The sequence below is a fragment of the Cnephaeus nilssonii genome (assembly GCF_951640355.1).
Source record: "Cnephaeus nilssonii genome assembly, chromosome: 15".
Taxonomy (NCBI): domain Eukaryota; kingdom Metazoa; phylum Chordata; class Mammalia; order Chiroptera; family Vespertilionidae; genus Cnephaeus; species Cnephaeus nilssonii.
In genome coordinates, this window is record NC_137086.1 from 13,115,538 (window position 1) to 13,134,984 (window position 19,447).

The 19,447-nt window shown below is 55.8% G+C and overlaps 1 protein-coding gene across 1 annotated transcript in view; it reads left to right on the forward strand.

The window, feature by feature from the left end:
• TOGARAM2 (TOG array regulator of axonemal microtubules 2) overlaps positions 1-16,192 on the forward strand; it is a gene marked incomplete at its 3' end in the record, with an annotated part of 35,480 nt that extends 19,288 nt beyond the window's left edge. The window contains exons 12-18 of the mRNA XM_079791595.1: positions 1,301-1,459; positions 4,549-4,666; positions 5,058-5,152; positions 6,279-6,471; positions 7,339-7,555; positions 12,901-12,987; positions 15,936-16,192. Of these exons, the coding sequence (XP_079647721.1) occupies positions 1,301-1,459; positions 4,549-4,666; positions 5,058-5,152; positions 6,279-6,471; positions 7,339-7,555; positions 12,901-12,987; positions 15,936-16,192 (1,126 nt within the window). The remainder of the gene's footprint in view (positions 1-1,300; positions 1,460-4,548; positions 4,667-5,057; positions 5,153-6,278; positions 6,472-7,338; positions 7,556-12,900; positions 12,988-15,935) is intronic.
• Between the last annotated feature and the right edge of the window lie 3,255 nt (positions 16,193-19,447).

Here is a 19,447-nt window from a genome sequence, read left to right on the forward strand (position 1 = left end):
TTTGTCCATTGCTCACTGTGGCGATTATTAACTTGGGACAAATTAATTGTGCTTTTCCTGGATTCCTCCCTTTGCCTCAGCTTCCTCACCTGCACGATGATGATGATGATGACAGTAGCTTATGTGGTTGAGGAGATAACAGTTTGAAGGTGCTCAGAGGTAGGGTGCCAGGCACAGAGGGTACCCTCACGACAATGTGAGATGATTGATCATTGTTGCGGGAACCAGGGTCAGGTGTCCTCAGGGGAGCCTGGAATTCCTGGGGATCCTGCTACAACGCAGATTCTGACTCAGATGCTAATGGTGCCAGTGCCCGGACCACACTGACTAGGGAGAGCCCAGAAGGGGCGGGGGGGGGGAGGGGGCAGTGCGGCCTGATGGACTGTGGACTCGCAGGCCCTGCTTGAGAAGGTGAAAAGGAAGAGGTGACATCCGGATGGGGCTCTCTCGTAAGCTCTCAGGTCCCCTGTGTTAGGACTTCCAAATCCCCACCAACCCCGTCCCTCCCCCCGTCTCAGTTCCGCTCGGTAGATGCGCAGTAAGCTCCCACGGACTGTTGGCATGTGCCAGGCACCAGTGGGTGGGCACTGGGGATTCAACTGAGAGGGAGACTAGTTGCCCACTGCCCGGGAGCTCCAGCCTGACGGGGGGCCACAGGGCTGCACCTGTGCCTCCCGGGACAGGGACAGGGCTCCCCCGAGAGCGCCTAGGTCTGCCTGGGGGCCGGGGAAGGCAGAGATGCTGACTGGGGAGGACCTTTCTTGGTGGGAAAGGTGGGGATGAACATTTAGGCCGGGGGTGGGGAACGTCCGGCCTGTGGGCCGTATAAGGCCCACGAAATCATTTGGTCTGGCCCTGCCCAGGCATTAGGGGTGAGTTAATTAAATGCTTGACCAAATACAGCAGGAAAAATGCTAAGCTGATAATGTTGTGCGGCCCACAGTGATGTTACAAACACCCAAATGGCCCTTGGCAGAGGAAAAGGCTCCCCGCCCCTGATTGACACAAGGGCAGGCTGTGACGCCGGAAGGCGCGGAGAGCGGCGGGCACTGGCCTCTCCAGGGAACACCAATGGCTTCGCTTGCCCTTGCCTGTCCCCCTGTGGTTGTTGTCAATCTAGTTCCATTGTCAGGAAGGGTCTGCCCTTTCCTCAAAGATTCCCCTCTGCCCACACGGGACTGAATTTGGGGCCCATCACGGCATGAAACATGGATGCACAACTGTAGGTCCATGTGGGCCAGTCTGGGGCCCCCCTCCCTTTCCTTGGCTGAGCCCTTGACTGCGCTGTGTTTCCTCTCAGCCACAGAAACCCCTCGGTCCGGAGATGCACCGCCGAGCACCTGGCGGCCGTCCTGGAGCAGATCGGCGCCGACAAGCTTCTCTCAGGCACCAGGGACAGCACGGACATGCTGCTGCGCAACCTGGTCAGGCTGGCCCAGGACTCCAACCAGGACACCAGGTGAGGCAGGGCAGGGCCTGGGGACCGCTGACCGGCCTGTGCAGGGCAGATGGGGCAGCCAGCCAGCCCTGGCCCTCACAGCTCGCTTCCCCGGGATCATGGGGAGGGACAGATGGATGGACGGAACGGTGTCCTTTCCTTACAGCTGTCCCGTCTCCCCGTCTTCATAGCCAGGCTGCTCAGGGAACGGTCAGCACTCCCACCCCACTGTCCCCCTTCCTTCTCTCTCCAGCCACAGCCACCTTGCTCTTCTTCCTGCCCCACCCCTGCTCCCTTCTCTGTCAAGACGCTCATTCATTTTTTTAAGAGATCGTTAATGAGCACTCTTCATTATTCTGGCGATGACCATGAATAAGAAAAATTATGCCTTGGCTGTCTTCTTGGAGTTTACCTCCTAGTGGGGTAGACGAACAATCAACAAATAAATAGTTACGGTAATTTTAGATACAGATAAGGGATAAAGAGGAAAAAACAAGATGTCAGGGAGAATGGGGTGGGGGCTATGTGAGACTGAGAGTTGGGGGGATCTTTCTAAAGGGTGACATTTGAATTGAGAGCTCGGCTCTTTGAGGATCTGGGGTGGGAGTGTCCCAGGCAAAGGAAAAGGTACCAAGGCCCATGGATGGGGCTAAGCTGGGTGTTCATGGGAGACCAGGGCCAGGCTGGGTGGGGCACGAGAGTGGCAGGCAGTGTGGGCGATGAGGCAGAGGGGGCAGGGCCCGGCCAAGGAGGGCCTCCCAGACCACAGTCAGGGGTTGAGGTTTTGGTTTGTGTGTGACCGGGAGCCACTGGAGGAGTCTATAGTAGGAGCATGAGGCGGATAGACGATGCTAAGCAGGAGAGTGTTGGGCTCGGATGGATTGGCTTTCAAACCCAGGGTTGGGGTCCAGTCAATCACACTCAGCTCACAGCCCGCTGTCGCCATGTCTGCAGACTGCACCCCGCGTGGTACAGCCCCAGAGGCGCGTCCACCGAGGGTCTCTAATTTTTATTGATCATTCTAATGGGTAACAGTGCCAGCTCGGTGCAGAGTGCTTTTTTACCCTGTTACTAGTTTGAGAGTTTCTTTATATGCTTGCTAGCCTTTTACTAAGAAACAAGCAAGCAAACACCCTGGCTGCTCATTGGAGGATTGATAGTGGGGGGGTGGAGCCTGGATGGAGGAGGGGTACCAGACTGAAGGCTACTCCAAGGCCTGGGCAAGAAGGGCTGGCGGCTGCTGCGTGAAGGGAGGTGGATTGGGCTGGGGTTAGGGCAGAGCCCACAGGAGGTTGGCTTTCAAAGAAGGGGCAGAGATGACATTGAGGTTTGTAAACGAACGGCCGGTGAATGGTGTTACCTTTTACTGACATGAGCAATGCTGTCAGGGAAGAGGAGGTTTGGGTGGTTCGTTTTAGCTGCCGTGGGGGATGGAAATCAACATCTCACATGTCTCCAGACCCAACACCCCCTCCCTCTGACCTTCCTTTCACACTGGATGGAGCTGACTGCACTTGCCTTCCCTTCCTGGAACCGAAGGCTTCTCGGCGCCCACGGCACCTCTTCCCTGTCCTTCTGTGGCCATTCCCCCGCCTCCCTGCCCTCGGAATGTCGGTGGCCACAGGAGAGTCTTTAGTCCTTGTCCCCCTCGTGTGACTCTCTCTGAATGGTGCCATCACGTCCGGTGGCTCCCGCCACAGGAGACTCCGATGCTTTCCCACCCTCTGGCTCCAGCCCACAGCCTCTCAGGGCCATATCTCTGATGCTTCCACAGGGACCCCTCACCAGGATGTCCAGCTGCCCTCTTCAAGTGCAAAGTGCTCCTTAAATGAACCCATGGCCTTCGCCCCAAGCCTGCTTCTTCCCTCTGTTGTTAAAAGTCACTGTTATTTACTGAGTCGTCTAAGATGCAGAATGGGGAATTTCATACTTCATTGATTCTAAGACACACATGTCCTCCCCACATTTTAATATCTTACAAGCAGGCAGCTCACAGTGATTGACCAGGGGGCAATGAGGACCTAGGTTTTACTCTCCGCACATTTGCAAACTTGGTCATTGCTGCTCATGGTATAACCCTTTGAGTTAAACTCTGCGCTGTAGGAACTACACTAAGAGGCTTCCTTTGCTTGTTAGCCTTTTTTTTTTAAAAAATATATTTTATTGATTTTTTACAGAGAGGAAGGGAGAGGGATAGAGAGCTAGAAACATCGATGAGAGAGAATCATCGACCAGCTGCCTCCTGCACACCCCCTACCAGGGATGTGCCCGCAACCAAGGTACATGCCCTTGACCGGAATCGAACCTGGGACCTTTCAGTCCGCAGGCCGACGCTCTATCCATTGAGCCAAACCGGTTTCGGCTGCTTGTTAGCCTTTCATATTTATTTTAAGAAGTCATTGTGGATGCTCGGTGGGGAATTGTTGAGTTTAATTGCTGTTTAAAATGTCTTAGAAATATTATACGATTACTTGGCATGGAAGTGAAAAGTTACTGCCTGTAAGGGAAGGCATGGGAATAGAGCGGTGGGATGTAAATTAGATATTAATGCAAACATTCACCACTGAAGGAATGACCAAAATTCCGCATCTTCTTGCAAAGCCACCAGCAAGCACCTTACACTCCCCTTACGTACTGCTCCCTGCTGGTTCTGAGATCCCGCGCGAAAGGGCTGTCTTCGCACGCGAGGCAGCGTCACTGAAGGCAGCCAGCGTGGCCAGTGTTTTCTTTTTCTGTTTTTCCTTAGTGGGAAATAAGTTAACGGTGCGTTTTACAATCAATAAAGTCTTCAGCTGAGCAAAATATGGCCATTTTCAGTGTTTCATGTTCTACCTCCAGTCAACTGCCAAGTCCTGCAGTTTCAACTTCCTTAGCAGCGCTAGGATCTGATCACGCCTTCCTACCCCCACTCCACCGCCTCGCTCCAGGCCTGTGTCCTCTCTTGCCTGGACTGGTATAGTGGCCCCCAAATCGGCTCCAACCCTAGCCTTGTCCTCAAAGATCCATCCTCCACACTGCTCACAGTGCAAATTGGGTCCCCCCTTCTTAGCTTCCCAGGGAATGTGTCTGTGGCTGTTTCTTCATCTTGCTCTTCGTCCTGTGTGTGGCAGGTTCTATGGCCGGAGGATGATGAGTATCTTGATGTCGAACGCCAAGTTTGATGCATTTCTGAAGCAGTCCCTGCCATCCCACGACTTGCGGAAGGTCATGGCGGCCATTAAACAGCGGGTGAGCTGGTGGGTGTGATGGGTGTTGGGTGGGGGACCGGAGCTGAGCCTGGCCGCCCCCACGCAGGTCAGGGGGCGGGGGCTGCACTCAGAGGCTTTTATTTCACCCGGGACTCCTGCCGGGCGAGGTCAGCGTGATTTCCTTGTCCTCTGCTCAGCCTGGTTCTGCCCCTCTCTGCCTGTGTCCCTTGAGCCTCCCTGGGCCTCCACTTCTCCATCTGTGAAATGGGCATCTTGACCCCCAATACTTGGCCCCGACTACCAGCGCTCTGGGAGGCTCAGCTGCGCCCTGGGAGGCCTCCCAGGGGGAGAGGTTGAGGCCTAGGCTGGAGTATCTGGCACTTCCCCAGAGGCGACTCCTTCCGGTTCACGCTCTATGTGCATTTTTCAAGGGCCTAGAAGAGAGCGATGAACTGCCGTCTGCCAGAGGCCTCAAGGTGTCGAGGAGTCTGGCCGTGCGTGAGAACGGGCTGCCCGGTGAGGACGGGTATGGCCACTCTTGTCTCTCTGGGGCTCCACCTCCAAGATGCCGATGGGGCAGCCAGGGTGTCTCTGGCCGGGAGTTAGAAACCAAGCAGGAATCTGAAGGTCACTCCTCTGCCTAACACTTAAAAATCCTGGGAGGACGCATCTGATCTCCTTAGCGGGGAGCCCAGGGAAGCCCGTCTCCCTCTCCAAGAGTAGCCTCCTGCTCTCTCTCCCATGTGTCCTCTGGGCCAGACCAGAGCAGCCGGGTTCCCTGCCCCTTCACTTCTCTCTCCCTGCTGTGCCTTTGCTTCTGCTGGTTCTTTGCCTTGTGTGGGCCGTCCGCACCCAGAGCATGCCTGCTTATTCTACCAGATCCCACGGGATCCAGCTCGCCTGCCACCCTCTCCCAGGAGCTCTATCTGACCCTCTGTGTCCCCACGACCTCTGGGTGGACAGGTCCTCATCCGTCAGTCCTCTGTCCGCCATGGACTTCGCTGTCCTGTCTCCCCCGGGTCTGTGAGCCCTTAGGGCAAGACCGTCTCTCATCGCCTTGTTCTCAGCGCCCAGCACAGGCCTTGGCACTCAGTAGACAGAGGGCGGAATGTCGGAATGAATGACAGAATGGTGTCGGGCTCTGTCGGTGGGACTCGGGTGCAAGGCATAAGCGCAGAAGAGCGAGGCTCTGAGCTGGGATGGGGCTAGAGCTCTGTATGGAGCTGCTCTCGTTCTGGCTGGAACGGGCCAGGGGGCACGGTGGGCATGTGCTCCCCGCCTAAGAGAACAGGACTTCTTAACATCTCCCCAGTCACCGGAGGACTGCGAACAGGGCCTAGACAACCAGGGGGCAGGATTCGGGCACCTGGCAAGATCTTCCCCGACTCTTAGATGAAACGTGCCCGTTACCCTCTCGTGATTCCACCCCCTCACTCCAAGCTTTCTCCTCTGTTCTTCCCCTGCCTGCTGAAAAGGAAAGGAAAGGCAAGGCAGGAAGAGAGAGTCCTGCCCCCTGAGGCTCTAGGCACCCATATTGTCCCCGAGGAAGAGGGATTCCCGGAGCCCCCTCGCCCCACCTGCCTGTGGGAGGGGGCCTGGGATAAGGTGTGTCCTTGCCCCGGCTGCCCAGGTCAGATGCTCCTTCTGCTTAGGCTCAGCTCCCATGGCCCGAGGCTGGCGGGGCTGCGCTCTTCCAGGCGGGGTGGCTCGGAGATGGCGGAGCAGCTGCGGGAGCTGACACGGCTGCTGGAGGCCAAGGACCACCAGTCTCGGATGGAAGGTGTGGGGCGGCTCCTTGAGCACTGCCAGGCCAAGCCGGAGCTCATCACCGCCAACCTGGTCCAGGTGAGCGCTGCCCCCCTCCGCCCTCCCTCCCACCTTCTCTCCCCAGGGGTGCAACTTCAATTTGGAAAACTCTGAACAGGGTTAGACATTGGCCAGACTATTGGGTAAAGGGAGCCCAACAAGCATTTGCTCGCCAGTTGCCTTGGTAACGCTCTAAGACTACTTGGAAGTGGCTGAAGGGATGAGGGCACTGCCTCTTACCAGGCACCTTGGGACCGCTCAGAGGCGTCCCAGCATCTCTCGGCCTCTTGGAGATCTGTGGGGAGGAGGGCAGAAGTGAAGGTGCCGTGGCCAAGGGCACTACCGGTCTAGCCGTGTGCATGAAGTTTTGGGGCAGAGCATGTAGTTGGCCAGGAGACTGGGCCAGGGTGGGTGAGGAGCAGGCACCGGCTGGAAACCACAAGAGATGCCTGCTTCTACCAGGAGTGAGGCTGCTGACAGCCGAGCCTCATGGCGAGTGGCTGAGACCCAGGCACGGAGGCAGCAGGCCAGGCTTCCTTTCTCCCTGGCTGTGTGATCTGGGCGAGTGATTTCCCCTCTCTCAGCCTCAGTTTTGTTTTTAATGGCAAAGTGAGAAGGAGAACACAGGCCTGCCGGGCTGTGAAGATCATTCCAGGAAAGAGAGAGGGAGGGTACCTGATGAGATGCTCTCAAACTGGGCACACGAGTGCTCAATGTGGGGTCGTCCTTCCCTCCTGCACGCCCCGCCCCTTTGAGGAGGCGCACTCTTAGCCACTGAGAGCTCTGACCCAGGTTGGATGACGCCTGTCAGGGCCGCAGGGGCCGCCCTGCCAAGGTGGGTGGCTGGGCGGTGGGACTCCTGCCCGCCTGGTTCCCACGGGCTCTTGGTTTCTGTCCTCTCGATAGGTGTTCGATGCTTTCACCCCAAGGCTTCAGGATTCCAACAAGAAAGTGAACCAGTGGGCGCTGGAGTCCCTCACCAAGATGATCCCCCTCCTCGGAGAGAGCTTGCGCCCCATGCTGCTCTCCATCATCGTCGCCGTTGCGGACAACCTCAACTCCAAGAACTCGGGGATTTATGCTGCCGCTCTGTCTGCCCTGGACGCAATGATCGAGAGTCTGGGTGAGCCTCCTGCCGTGGTCCCGCTTGGCTCTGGTGGGCCGCTGGCTCCCTCCCTAGTGCCACCCTTCCTGCTTGGCAATCGGCAGAGTGGTGAAAGGCACGGGTTCAACGTTTTCCCGGAGGCTGTGTAGGGCACGGGTCGGTGGCCTAGGACCTGTGAGGTTCTTGGTTGGCAGCTTTTCCATGTCCCGTCCACCTGCGTGTCTTAGATGGTGAAACTGGGGGAGATGTGGAGATGATGTAGTCTCGCCTCCTTTAGCGCACGCGACGTAAACGACTCCCCCAAGGTCAGCTGGGTATTGAAGGGAGAACAGGTCAGGATTGCCAGGAAGGAGGTGGGCAGAGCTGTCAAGAATTGTCTTAGTTGTAGACGTGGTAGCAGAGAATGTGGCTTGCATGGGGACCAGGCGGATGCTGGTGAGACCGCAGGGCGAGCCTGTTGGAGAGGACCACGCTGACGGGCAGGTGGCCTGGAGGGCTGGCCACCTTGGTTGTCTGGTGCAGGAGGCAGGCCGGGGTCCCACTGGCTTTCTGAGTGTGAAACAGCCGAGAGCTGCCTTTTAACACCACTGTTTGGGGCCAGAGCTTCGGGTGTGAGGGGTGGGGAGTGACATTGGAGTGCGGTTGGGGGAGGAATGAAAAGAAAAGGCGGAAGGACCTTTGGGAGAGACGTCAGGAGAGGCAGGAGCTTCCCAGTTCCCTGCGGGCTTTGCGGGATCACATCTTGGTCCTTGAACATCAGGTGGCATTTTGGTGCATAGACTGCGGTTCTCAGTCCCTTATAGAGTACTTGAAGGGGCTATTTAGTGTATCTAGTACACAGGCTGACGTGCAAGGTCAAAACTCCCAGGGTATGCGAGAATGTAGTTCACGCTTAGACATAGTCCCAGCCAGGAGTGGAGCCGTGAGTTTTCGCAAGCCAGTCTTGCCGTGATGCAAGAGACCGTAGGATCTGGCAACCGTTGCTGTTTGCCCGTTGCTTGCTGTACGTCCTGATGAGCACAGAGCAATGTCCTCTCTTTAGCACCCACAGAGCACCCCACAGTGAGGCTGGGACCTGGCCTGGCCCACATCCTCCCCCCACCTCATCTGCACGTCCTAGCCTGAGCCCAGCACCGTGTCCTTGGCTGGAGCCTCCAGGAGAAGTTTCAGTTACAAATCAAACGCCTGTCCAGGCCCTCCTCCGCCTTTCAGGTTCATAAATATTGTCAATTTCCTCCCTTCATCTCAGAGGGAATTTATGATTTGCTGGTTTTGTTGCTGTAGAACAAATAATATAAATCCAGCTCTAAATTATGGCTTGTTCTCAGGGCTGCTGTGGGTAAGTGAGATTGCTGTTGCCAATAACCGAGGCTCTTGGTAAATCATCGCAGGCCCTGGATTTATTGGGAAAACCTACACCAAGCAACAGAGGCTTTAGCTGTTTGAAGAGGAAAGCACCCTTGTCTGGGGAGAGGAGGTTTAACTCTTTCTCTCCGGGTTTGCCATCGGGCCAGCTTCGGGCTGCAGAAGCTAGCGTCCCGCATTGTCATAAGACTCAGGTCCCCTCTCCTTGGGGCCCTGCCGTAAGCACCTGGGCTGGGCACCCTGGAGAGGGCCCTGGGGATGGTCTGCTTTTGTGAGCTGACCACACCTTGAGGCAGGTTGCAGTTCCCAGGAGGACACCTAGAATTCTCACTTCCTCCTGGGACAGGGTGTCCTCAAGGGTGGCTGACGGTGCCCCCTCTGGCCCATCAGCTCGGGGACTGGGTGCAGGGAGCCTGGAAGCAGGTGGGAGGGGAGTTGTCTTCCTCTCTGCTCCTTGGGTCAGGGCTAGGCTGGACTGGAATGGGGTTGGCCTTGGCGGGATGGAGGAGCCCAATAAATCCCTGGCAAAGGCTCCCATGGGGCCCACAGCGTGAAGTGCTGGGTCTTGGCTCCACGTCACTTGAACAGGTGTGGCATGGGCGCTCAGGGCCATGTGGCTTTGCTGTGAGCCGTACCCTCTCCGCCCCACCAGCAACATGGGTTTTGGAAGAATTACTCACTGGGAAGTGATGAGCCGAGTTCCGTATCCACCTAGGTCAGACCGGAGGGATTTAGGTTGCCAACAAGGAGAATTCATCTGTGCCAGGTGTGCCAATGGTAGACACACTCTTCCCGGGAGGGGTTCTCATGTCTGGAATGGCCACGCCGGGTCTGCAGAGGGTGAAATGGAGGCGATAACTAAACTTTCCCCTGGCCCAGGGCTTTGGGTGGTAGAAGCAGGGATGGGGCAGGTGGGACAGAAGAGAAGGGGTGCAAATCTTCCTTCCCACGTCACCCAGGCTGAGCCTGGTGGCCCTGGTGGTTCCTGTCGGGGGGGGGGGGGGGGCGGCCCTCGGCACCCTGCGGCCCCTCCTGGGAGTGGCTCGGAGCCCTTTGAGCAGAGGGGGCTCTTGCCCAAGCCTGGTCCTTCTGCCCCACAAGGGATTCTGGGCCCCAAGCCGCAGAGGATCTGTGCAATGCTGTGAAGTACTTAAATGTGAAAAGTCACAAAGCAACAGCTCAACAGGCTGTATTCACTTCCCCGGGGCCGGGGAGGTGGGTTGGGGGGGGGTCAGGAACACAGCCAGGCTGGGGGGCTGGCCTCTTGGGCTGCTTCTTAAGACCCGTCTTCATTCTGGAAGTCAGTGATCAAGGTGACTCATCAGCCACCACATCTCTTCTGGCTTTTAGGGTTTTTAGGCACAGGAGGTGTGTTGGCTACAGAGCAGGTGGGATTTCCGTCCCTTCCCGCTTTTGAGGAGATGGCGAGGAAGGAGACACAACGCTCCCTGACCTCTGCCCTTGGTCCCTGCCTGCCTGGGGGCTTCTCCGGAGGCGAGGCTGGAGTGGCACCCTCTCTCACAGCACCGACACCTTCTGATTTTAGGGGCATTAGCCCAAGTACCAAGGCAGTTCCTGAGCCGACTGGCGGGTTCTTTGGGCTCGGTAAGCACCAGACTGCTGACAGCTCACTGCTCCCGGTCAGACCCCCCTCATTCAGGCTTCTGAGCACCCAACGCTCTGTTCATTCACCGCAGCCCCTGGCCAGTGCTGCAGGGAGCAGATAAGCTCGGAAATGGGTGACTTCAGATCTACTTTGGCTATTTTTCTCTCTGACTGGAAACTTATTACCTTGTATAAATCATGTGACCAACATGATATTGTTCATGGAATTTGCAAACCCATCCGTGGTGCCCCTCTAATCCACCAGCTGCCTGAGGACTTCTCTTACCTTCTGTTGTCTGCATGCACAGAGTTCCCTGGTTAAAAACCATAATGTAAGCACAGTTCTGACTTTGCGTCTTTCATTTAACACGACCCGGTTTCCCATGCCATTATGCAGTCTTTCTAGTTAATTTAAAAATATAAACTGTACTTTCCACCACTGTAAAAGTATACTTATTAATTATTGAGGCAATAAAAATGCAAAGCATCTGGAGGGAAAAAATCTCACTTACAGTCCCAGCTCCTAAAATAAACCATCATTAACGCTTGGCATTTTTCATTATAGATATTTTTCTGGGCCTGTTTGTATACATGGCTGTGATTACATTACACATTTGAATCTGCCTTTTTTTTTTTTTTTTAAAGACAAAGCACGAGCATTTACATATCATTACACGCTTGAGTCACTGCTACACCATAGCTCGCATTTTCTGTTGAGGTGGCTCATTCTGGTTTTTCCTTGTGACGAACAGACTTAGTTTTGGCAGCCACAGGGAAGTGGGCTGTGTGGCATCATGACTTACTGAGCTCATTGCCTTGTGACATCATAACTCTTCAGCTTATTGTCAGGAGTCCAGTTTGATTCCAGTTTCTGCGGCTGTGGTTCATTTGCCACCATGTTTTGTATATTTCCTTTTTTTAAAAAAATATATTTTTATTGGTTTCAGAGAGGAAGGAAGAGGGAGAGAGAGATAGAAACATTCATGATGAGAGAGAATCATCAATTGGCTGCCTCCTGCACGCCCCCTACTGGAGAGCCCGAAACCCAGGCATGTGCCCTGACTGGGAATCAAACTATGACCTCCTGGTTCATAGGTCGACGCTCAACCACTGAGCCACGCCGGCCGGGCGGCAAGCATTTACTGAGCACCTGTGTGTGCCAGGCCCCTGGAGTAGGTGTCAGCGGGACGCGCATTTTTAAGTATCCCCCACGTTCTTTCTTCTCTCCTGCTCTGGGAGGCCATGGCAGTGGCCAGGAGCGGGAGGTCCAGCTGCATCCAGAGAATGTCCTGGACTGTGTTGTGGGGGGACAGCACGGAGGGAGAAGTCCGTGTCCTCAGAGGTGAGCTCACGGCTGATGATGAGGGGGGGGGGGGAATAGAAACACCCGCACACAATAATGCAGGTGATGACACAAAAACTTACACAGTCACGGCTTTACCGAGACACCCTGAGACCACTTCTCGCAAGCTGCAATATTCTCTCTCACCTCCCAGCGCGAATTATTTTCAAGACTCTTGTCTTATGGATAGAGCTTTTGGAAGCAGGAGAGAGTACATTTTCTCCTCTCTATACCTTACAAGGGAAACAGGAATTAGCTCTTGCTAGAATGGCTACCTGGTGGGAAAAGAAAGCTTTGATTGCATACCAGTGGGTACACGGAGCCTCTGTGCTGAGGTACGGCAGGAGCTCAGAGAAGGTGGAACTCACCGGGAAAGACTCCCTCAGGCAGGTCCCTAAATGCTGTCCCCTCTAGAGAGAAATCTGGCCTTGAGCTGGTCAGCTCTGGGGTCCCAGGACGTACTGCCTGGGGTCTGCTCTGGGAGCGCCCCTCACGTCCCAGACCCCACAGCCACATCCCTGAAAAGTGCATTTTGTTACTGGTCCCACCTCCCCTTGGATCGTGCTATGACTGCCGTGGTCGCAAAACGCTGGGGGCCGGTGTGCTGGCTGCCTCCAGGGTTCGTGCAGAGGCGGTCAGAGGGGAAGGGGACTGGTCCGACCTTGTGTATTTTCTAGATCAGTGTCCCTTCCTTGGGTGAGGGGGCTTTCCTCACCTTACGTGTCTTTGTGAGGAATGCAGGGTTTTGAGTCCGATCGTTGGAGAAGCCCGGAGACACTGGCTAGCACGGGGAAGAAGGCGCAGCTTCCAAACTCAGCCCCTGCGGGGCCCTGCGGGAGCTGACTTAGAAACCCGTCAGAGAAGGCCGAGACTCGCCTCTTTATCCCGAAACGCCGCCTCCCAGCCCCTGTGACTGTACCGCTAGTGGTTCCTTTCTGTAGTAACAGAAGGGCCGCCCAGGGCCTCTTCCCCACGTAGGTGCTGTGGGTGGGTGCCTGGCGCCGTGGCTCAGCCACAGCATCACGACCACGGCCACTCCCCTCTCTTTCAGACGACCTCTGCCTCCTGCAGACGTTTGCTGGGCGGGTGCGCTTTCTCAGTGGCCGCGCAGTACTTGATGTCACAGACCGCCTGTCAGGTGAGCACCCCCAAACATGCGACCCTCCCCCCTCAGGTCAGTCTCTATGCTCCTCCCTGGGCATGTGGTTGAGCCCACTTATCTTAGACCAAAACCAATTCCAGACCATTTACAATTTTTGATAATCTGGTTTTTAAAGATAACCCCTACATGGCCAGGAGATGATGTTTGCATTTGGTCAGGATGAAGCAGGTTGGTACACAACTGAAACGGTTCTTCAGAGACCACGATGCCGTTCTTCCTCTCCGCCTCGGCCCTTCGGGTACCGGGTCCCACCTGGGCAGACCCCACCCCCTTGCGGCCCAGGGCTTGGTCAGCAGCAGCGTGGTCCTGACCGTTAGATAAAGCTGCCTCTCCTTCGCCTGGGCAGCCTGGCGAGTGGGCTGGATTTCAACCCCACTTGACCCGCTGGCCAGGTGCCCGGGGCTGTGTTACGTGCAGATGGGGCCTGGGCCTGCGTCGGCTTTGCCTTGTTCAGGCTTCAGCCGGGAAAGCCTGTGCCAAGCTTGGCTGCTTTGAGTGCGCAGCATTAGCCTCAGGTGATTCGTTCCAGGGCCGAAACCTCCTCCTGTGGCCCTGGGGGAGGCAGCCTGGGAAGGACACAGGCTTCGGGGGGATCAGGCCCATGAGCCACCGGCCACCTCTGACCTTGGGCAGGTTACTGAGTTGGTGTGACCCTCTTGCTTGCTTGCCGGAAGCCTCCTCCCCATCTTAGGGAGGTCCCATCAAGGAAAGAGGCAGGACTCGGCCTGCTCTCCGGACTCCCGAGGGCCCCCTAAAATGCAGGTGATCGTGCCACCCCGCTGCGTGGCTCCCAGCAGTGCTCAGGGGAGTGACCCGCTCCCTGGAGGGGCCCATACGTCCTGTCTCTGCCTGGCCCTCTAGACGCTGCCCTCTTCCCCACCCCCAGTGATAGGTCCTGGGTCATAAATCCTCATAACAACCCCGCAAGGAGGGTGGGGTTTCATGATTATCCCTTTAATAGAAATAAAAAAAAACCACACATACCAAAAATCAAAAGCTCAGAAGGTCAAGTGCCCAGCGTCCCTGGGCGACTAATCCAGGATTTGTCCCCAGGAGCCTGGCTGCAGAGCCAAGCCTCAGCCTCCGTGCTGTGGGCCTCTGCCCGAGCGGCCCCGGCCTTGCCTCCTAGGTGCCAGCATGCCCCCCTCCTTATGGAGGCCAGTCGCCCACGCTCTCACCTCTGCCTGCAACGCCCTTCTCCACCCTTCGTCCTCCGCCTGGGCGATGCCCACTTAGTCTGGCATCACTTCCTCGGCCTCCCTTCTCCCCAGCCCTCCTGCCAGGTTTCATGTGCCTCTAAAGAGCACATCCCACCCTGTGCCCGCCTCCCTCTGCTGGCCCAGCCAGCGCCTCGCAGCATCGGCCCTGGGGTGCTCATCACATGCAGCCTGACTGCAGGCATCACGCCACCTCCTCCACCGCCCCCTCTCTTGCTCCGGGCCTTGCTGCTTGCCTGGTTTAGTTATCCCAGTGACCTCGGAGTGGCCCCTTACCTTCCAGCCAGGTGCCAGGCCTTCCCCAAGCAGGCGAGGCGGGCGAGGAGGGCTGGGGCCACATGCAGCCACAGTGCGATGCTGTGGGGGCCCTGGGGTGAGAACTGGGCCACGTACCCAGACCAGCCTGGGTACCAGACAGGGAGCCCTTGCTGTGGCTCCAAATCAGTATGTTCTGGGTAAAAGCCTTCCTGTCCTTGTATTGGTCATTTATGGGGCCCAGAGGTCGGTGGGCACCCCAGTTTAGATGACCTATTTACAATATAGACCCCTCTCCTCCCCGACAAAGCAAGAGTTTCTGTGTAGCTCTTCTGTTAACAAGGTGTCAGTCAGGAACACAGAAGGAATTCCAATCGACACAGGCTTGGACTAATAATAGCACAGCTTAACACCCGTAAATCTCTCACTAATTACTTTAGCTGCCTTTTACGCTTAAGTTTAATGGGGGTTTCTTTCTCATGGTGACTCCCAGAGGGCCACTGCCAGTCTCTGCCAGCTTGAGAGACGCATCCATCAGCCAGGTGTCCCCTCCCTGTACCCGGGGAGTGGGAGCTCATGTGGGGATTGATGCCTCCTTTGGTGTGTGTGTGTGTGTGTGTGTGTGTGTGTGTGGAGTCCAGGGTGGTGGTTGTGGCAGAACAAGGGTGTGAGCTGTTGGGGGCAGGTGGACCGCCCCCCACCCCCCCTTTGGGCCTGGTTCTTGGGGAAGGTCTCACCCTCACTTGCAGGTGGAGATTTAGGAAACGTTTGAGCCTAGGTGTTCAGAGCAGGTAGCTGGTTGTACAGTGAGGTTTGGCATCCAGACCCCGGGAAGGCCAGGCTGGGCTGTTTTATTTTCCAGAAGACGCCATTTGAAAGGGTGTCGACTTCTCTCTCGAGTACAAGTTTTCTCTATTTTTGCGTGACGTCTCATCGGCGGCAATGAGGATTTAAGCCATACTCGTACCATTTGTCACCTGCCTACCTATTTCAGCACTTCACACTCATTTATTATCTAATCTAACAATCGCAAGAGTTTGGTTCAGGATTATGATCCTTCCTGACCAGGGAACAGGCTCAGGAAGGCTGGGCGGCTTTCTCAAGCTCCCACAGCCAGAGCAGAGCAGAGGCAGGATGGAGTCAGGTGTGCCTGCCTCTTCCTCGCTCCTGGGCTGCTGGGACCCCGGGCACTTTGCCTTTGCCTACCCCTCCCTCCATTAAAAAAAAAAAAAAATATTATTGTATGACCCTTTGGGATAAACACAAATACACACCAGGCTGCATATCTTCAAATGTCCTTCTTCCCGTTTTAAAAGAAATTAAAATACGTTCCTGGGCCCATGGCTGTCTGAGGCCCGGTACTGTGCCCCAGGCATCCGTCGGGCCTGCGGGGCTGCTGCTGCCCTGGGCGGCACCGGGCCTGATGGAGTAACCTTCCTCTCTCTCTCACAGAGCTGGTGGCCTCGGTGTACCCCCGGAAGCCCCAGGCCGTGGAGCGCCACGTCCTTCCGGTCCTCTGGTACTTCCTGACCAACGTGATCGGGAGCGGGGCGCTGCCTGGGCGCGGGGGGAGCGTCCGCGCGGTGGCGTGTCGGCTGTGCCGGTGCCTCCAGCAGCACCTGGGCTCCCGGCTGCAGGACCTGGCCGCCGGGCAGCCAGCGCACGTCCTCCAGACCCTCCAGGAGCTCTTGGCCACGGAGTCCCGGTGAGGCAGCCCCGGCCACCGGCGGACGGAGGGATGGCACCCACAGCACCCGTCCCTGTCCGCTGTCCGCTGGATGAGAGACGGATCTGAAACGGGCGATCATGGTTTTGTATCTTATTTTATGTGTATGGTGGCATCATCGCCCGGTCTGCTTCCCATAGCGTTCCAGATGTACATAGTATATTTTGAAGTAGAAATAAAAGAACGACTTATTTTTCTAAGGTTTTCTTATCGTCCACTCCTTTAACCTCAGAGAATTTTTCAGTAACTAGGTTTGTGGCAGACAGAACAAAACATGAGCACAGCAAAACGGGCTGTGGATAATACCGAGACAGAGAATGAGGGAGAAAAAGTGCAGCACAGGCCCACGCGGTGCAGGCCATTTTGGGGTGTAGCCCCTCAGTCTTTGAACAGCTGGACAACCCCCACCCCAGTCCCGGACCCTGAGCTGGTCATTCCATTCCAGTCTGTGTGCAGTGGCCTGATGGGAGGTGAGTGTAACAAACAGCTCTGGGGGCGGGGACGCTGTGCTTCTGCCTTGCACACGCTCTGTGCAGCGTCGGCGGGTCCTATGGGAGCCTGCTCATGACATCTGTCCAGCTCATGGAGAGGCAAGGAGAGTGTGACATGTGCATTCCTAAGTGCCTTCCCTGGAAGGGACCTTCTGGCCCCTTCTGAAGTAGATGATGCTTTTGCACTTGAAACGCATCAGTGAAAGCACCTGGCGGAGCATCCGGCTCCACGCGGTAGGCAGGGGCCACGTGGAGGCTCTGGAATCGCGCAGGTTCCCCCGGTTGGGCTGGATCGCGAAGCTGGAGGGTGTGTTGGATCAGGATGGGCCAGGACGAGAGGAAGCAGGGAAGGTGCTGCCCACTGATGGAGCGGCCAGAGAAATGGCGTCCCGGAGGTGAGAGGGGGCCGTCCGGGGCTTGGCCTCTGGACACAGGAGGCGTGGCTCTGCCTTGACGAGGGCCGGTGGCAGGTTGACAGTGGTGTGACCAGGAAGAATTAGGGCTCAGGGCATCACCTCAGACACACAGGCAATATGGTCCCAGTCCCAGTCAAGGAGCCCAGGCCCACAGCAACACTCGGGGGCAGGTCACAGGGTCAGCACTGAGGCCCCACCTGACGCAGGGCGGAGTGCCACTGATCTGGGCCTCTTCTGGGGAGACAGTCCCACAGCAGGCCGGAAGCCCCCACTAGACTCACCTCTGTGTTTGTAAACCCTGTGGGTGCCCCGGCGAAGGAGGCCACTTTCCCATCTTGCCCACATTGCCAGGTGTAACTAGGCCGCACCTTCCCTCCCCCAAATGCCCTGGGGCAGTGATGAGCAACCTTTTGAGCTTGGTGTTTCAAACTTCGCCAAAAAACTGAGCATAACTTGGGTAGTGTGTCCCTTTGAAGAAAAAAAACATTATTTCGCGGTATTTATAGTTTAAATAACATAAATGTTTCATCCTCGGCATGCGGCCACCTCAGCGGCCGCGTGTCATCAGAAATGGCACTGACCCGCGTGTCAGAGGTTCACCATCACTGCCCTGGGGTGAGGGTGCGCCACACAGCCATCCTGGGGTTTGGGTTTTAACAGGCAGCTTAAGTGTGACTTTGGGTCATTTAGCCCCAATGTGAGCACTTCTCACCTAATTGTGGCCCCTGGGGGGCTTCATGGCCTGCACCCCTTGGTTGGTTCCCTCTGAACCGGGTTAAAGGCCTGCTGGACTGGGAGCCATCAAAGATGCTCTCGAGGCTGATTTTAAGCGTTTGCTTATTTTTACATCATGTCCTTGGTTTTGTTTGCTGGAGTCTGAGCAAGCTTTTTGGGTTTGGTCAGGAGATTGAATTTCCTGCTTGTCAAGATCCTAGAACCTAGCAGGACATTTCAGGCCTTTTTAGAAGGGTAGGGGCTCAGGGACAGAGTCCGGCAGGGCTTTCGAAGGCAGAGGTTAGTTAAGCTAAGGTCATCGTCCTGACTCCCTGCGTTCCTGGCCTGTCTTCCAAGTACATTTTCAAACCCCAAGCTTCCCGTCCCCTGTGCTCTGTACCTACCCCCACGGTGAAGGTGTTTAAAACAACTGGAAACAGCTGGAAAGCAAACAATAATGCTTTGCCTGGTCCTGTTTTCCTTCATTATTTCAGGTTTAAATCTCATCCCAGGCACCCTGGGCTCTGGGCGATAGGCCGGGGGTCTGGCGAAGTCAGTGCCAGCAAGACTGAGGCTAATGGGGCTGGCCGATGTGGCTCAGGGGTTGAGTGTTGACCTATGAACCAGGAGGTCAGTGTTCGATTCCTGGTCAGGGCGCATGTTTGGGCTCAATGCCCAGTGTGGGGCGTGCAGAAGGCAGCTGATTATTGATTCTCTCTCATCATTGATGTTCCTCTCTTTCTCCCTTCCTCTCTGACATATATATGTATATGTATGTGTGTGTGTGCATATATATATATATATATATATATATATATATATGAAAGAATGAGGCTAATGGAAGGCCAGTGGTGGGGAATATAGATTGGCCTGGGAGCCAGGGTGGGTTTGAGCTGAGCCACCACTCATGGGTTGGTTGTGTGTGAGGCCAGAAGCCCTAGTTACCTGAGATGCTCTGACCTAAGATGCAGGTAGGCCTGGGGAGTCAAGCACAGCACAGTGTAACATGGGCCAGAACAGGCTCAGAACACTGACTTTATGGCAGTTCAACAGAACCTTTGACGTGGGGCTACTGACTAATAGGCTGTCTTTGAAAAGCTCGCCTTGGGAGATGGGGTGGGTGCTGGCCGCGTGTAGGCCGTCCACCAGATGATCAATTGACAAACGTGTTGACATTTACCATTCACTGCACCGGCTCCCCTGATACACGCAAAACACTGGTTTATTTAAAAAAAAAAAAAAAGAATGTATTTCTCAAAATCCCTTCATTCACGGTGTAGGCTTTATGAGGCACATCTTGCCAAACATACGCTCTTCATAATGAAGGAAAAGTCTGATCCGCCTGCTCTAAACTCTAGCCACGTGGATTATTTTAGGTTCTGAACTGGGTGTAGGATGTGAGGAAGGAAAATAGATGCTGCTTACAGCAAACAACCGCTCAGACCCACTCTGTGGAGGGAAGTTGCAGTTCATTTTCAAGATTGTATTCATACTTGCAAAAAGCTGTCACTGCCCCGCCAGAATATTCTATTTGCTTGCTTCCTTCAGGAGTCCTTCTGACGGAACCGGGAAATTGTGCTTCCCCTGGGGCTGAACTGTCTGCTGTGCGACTGACGT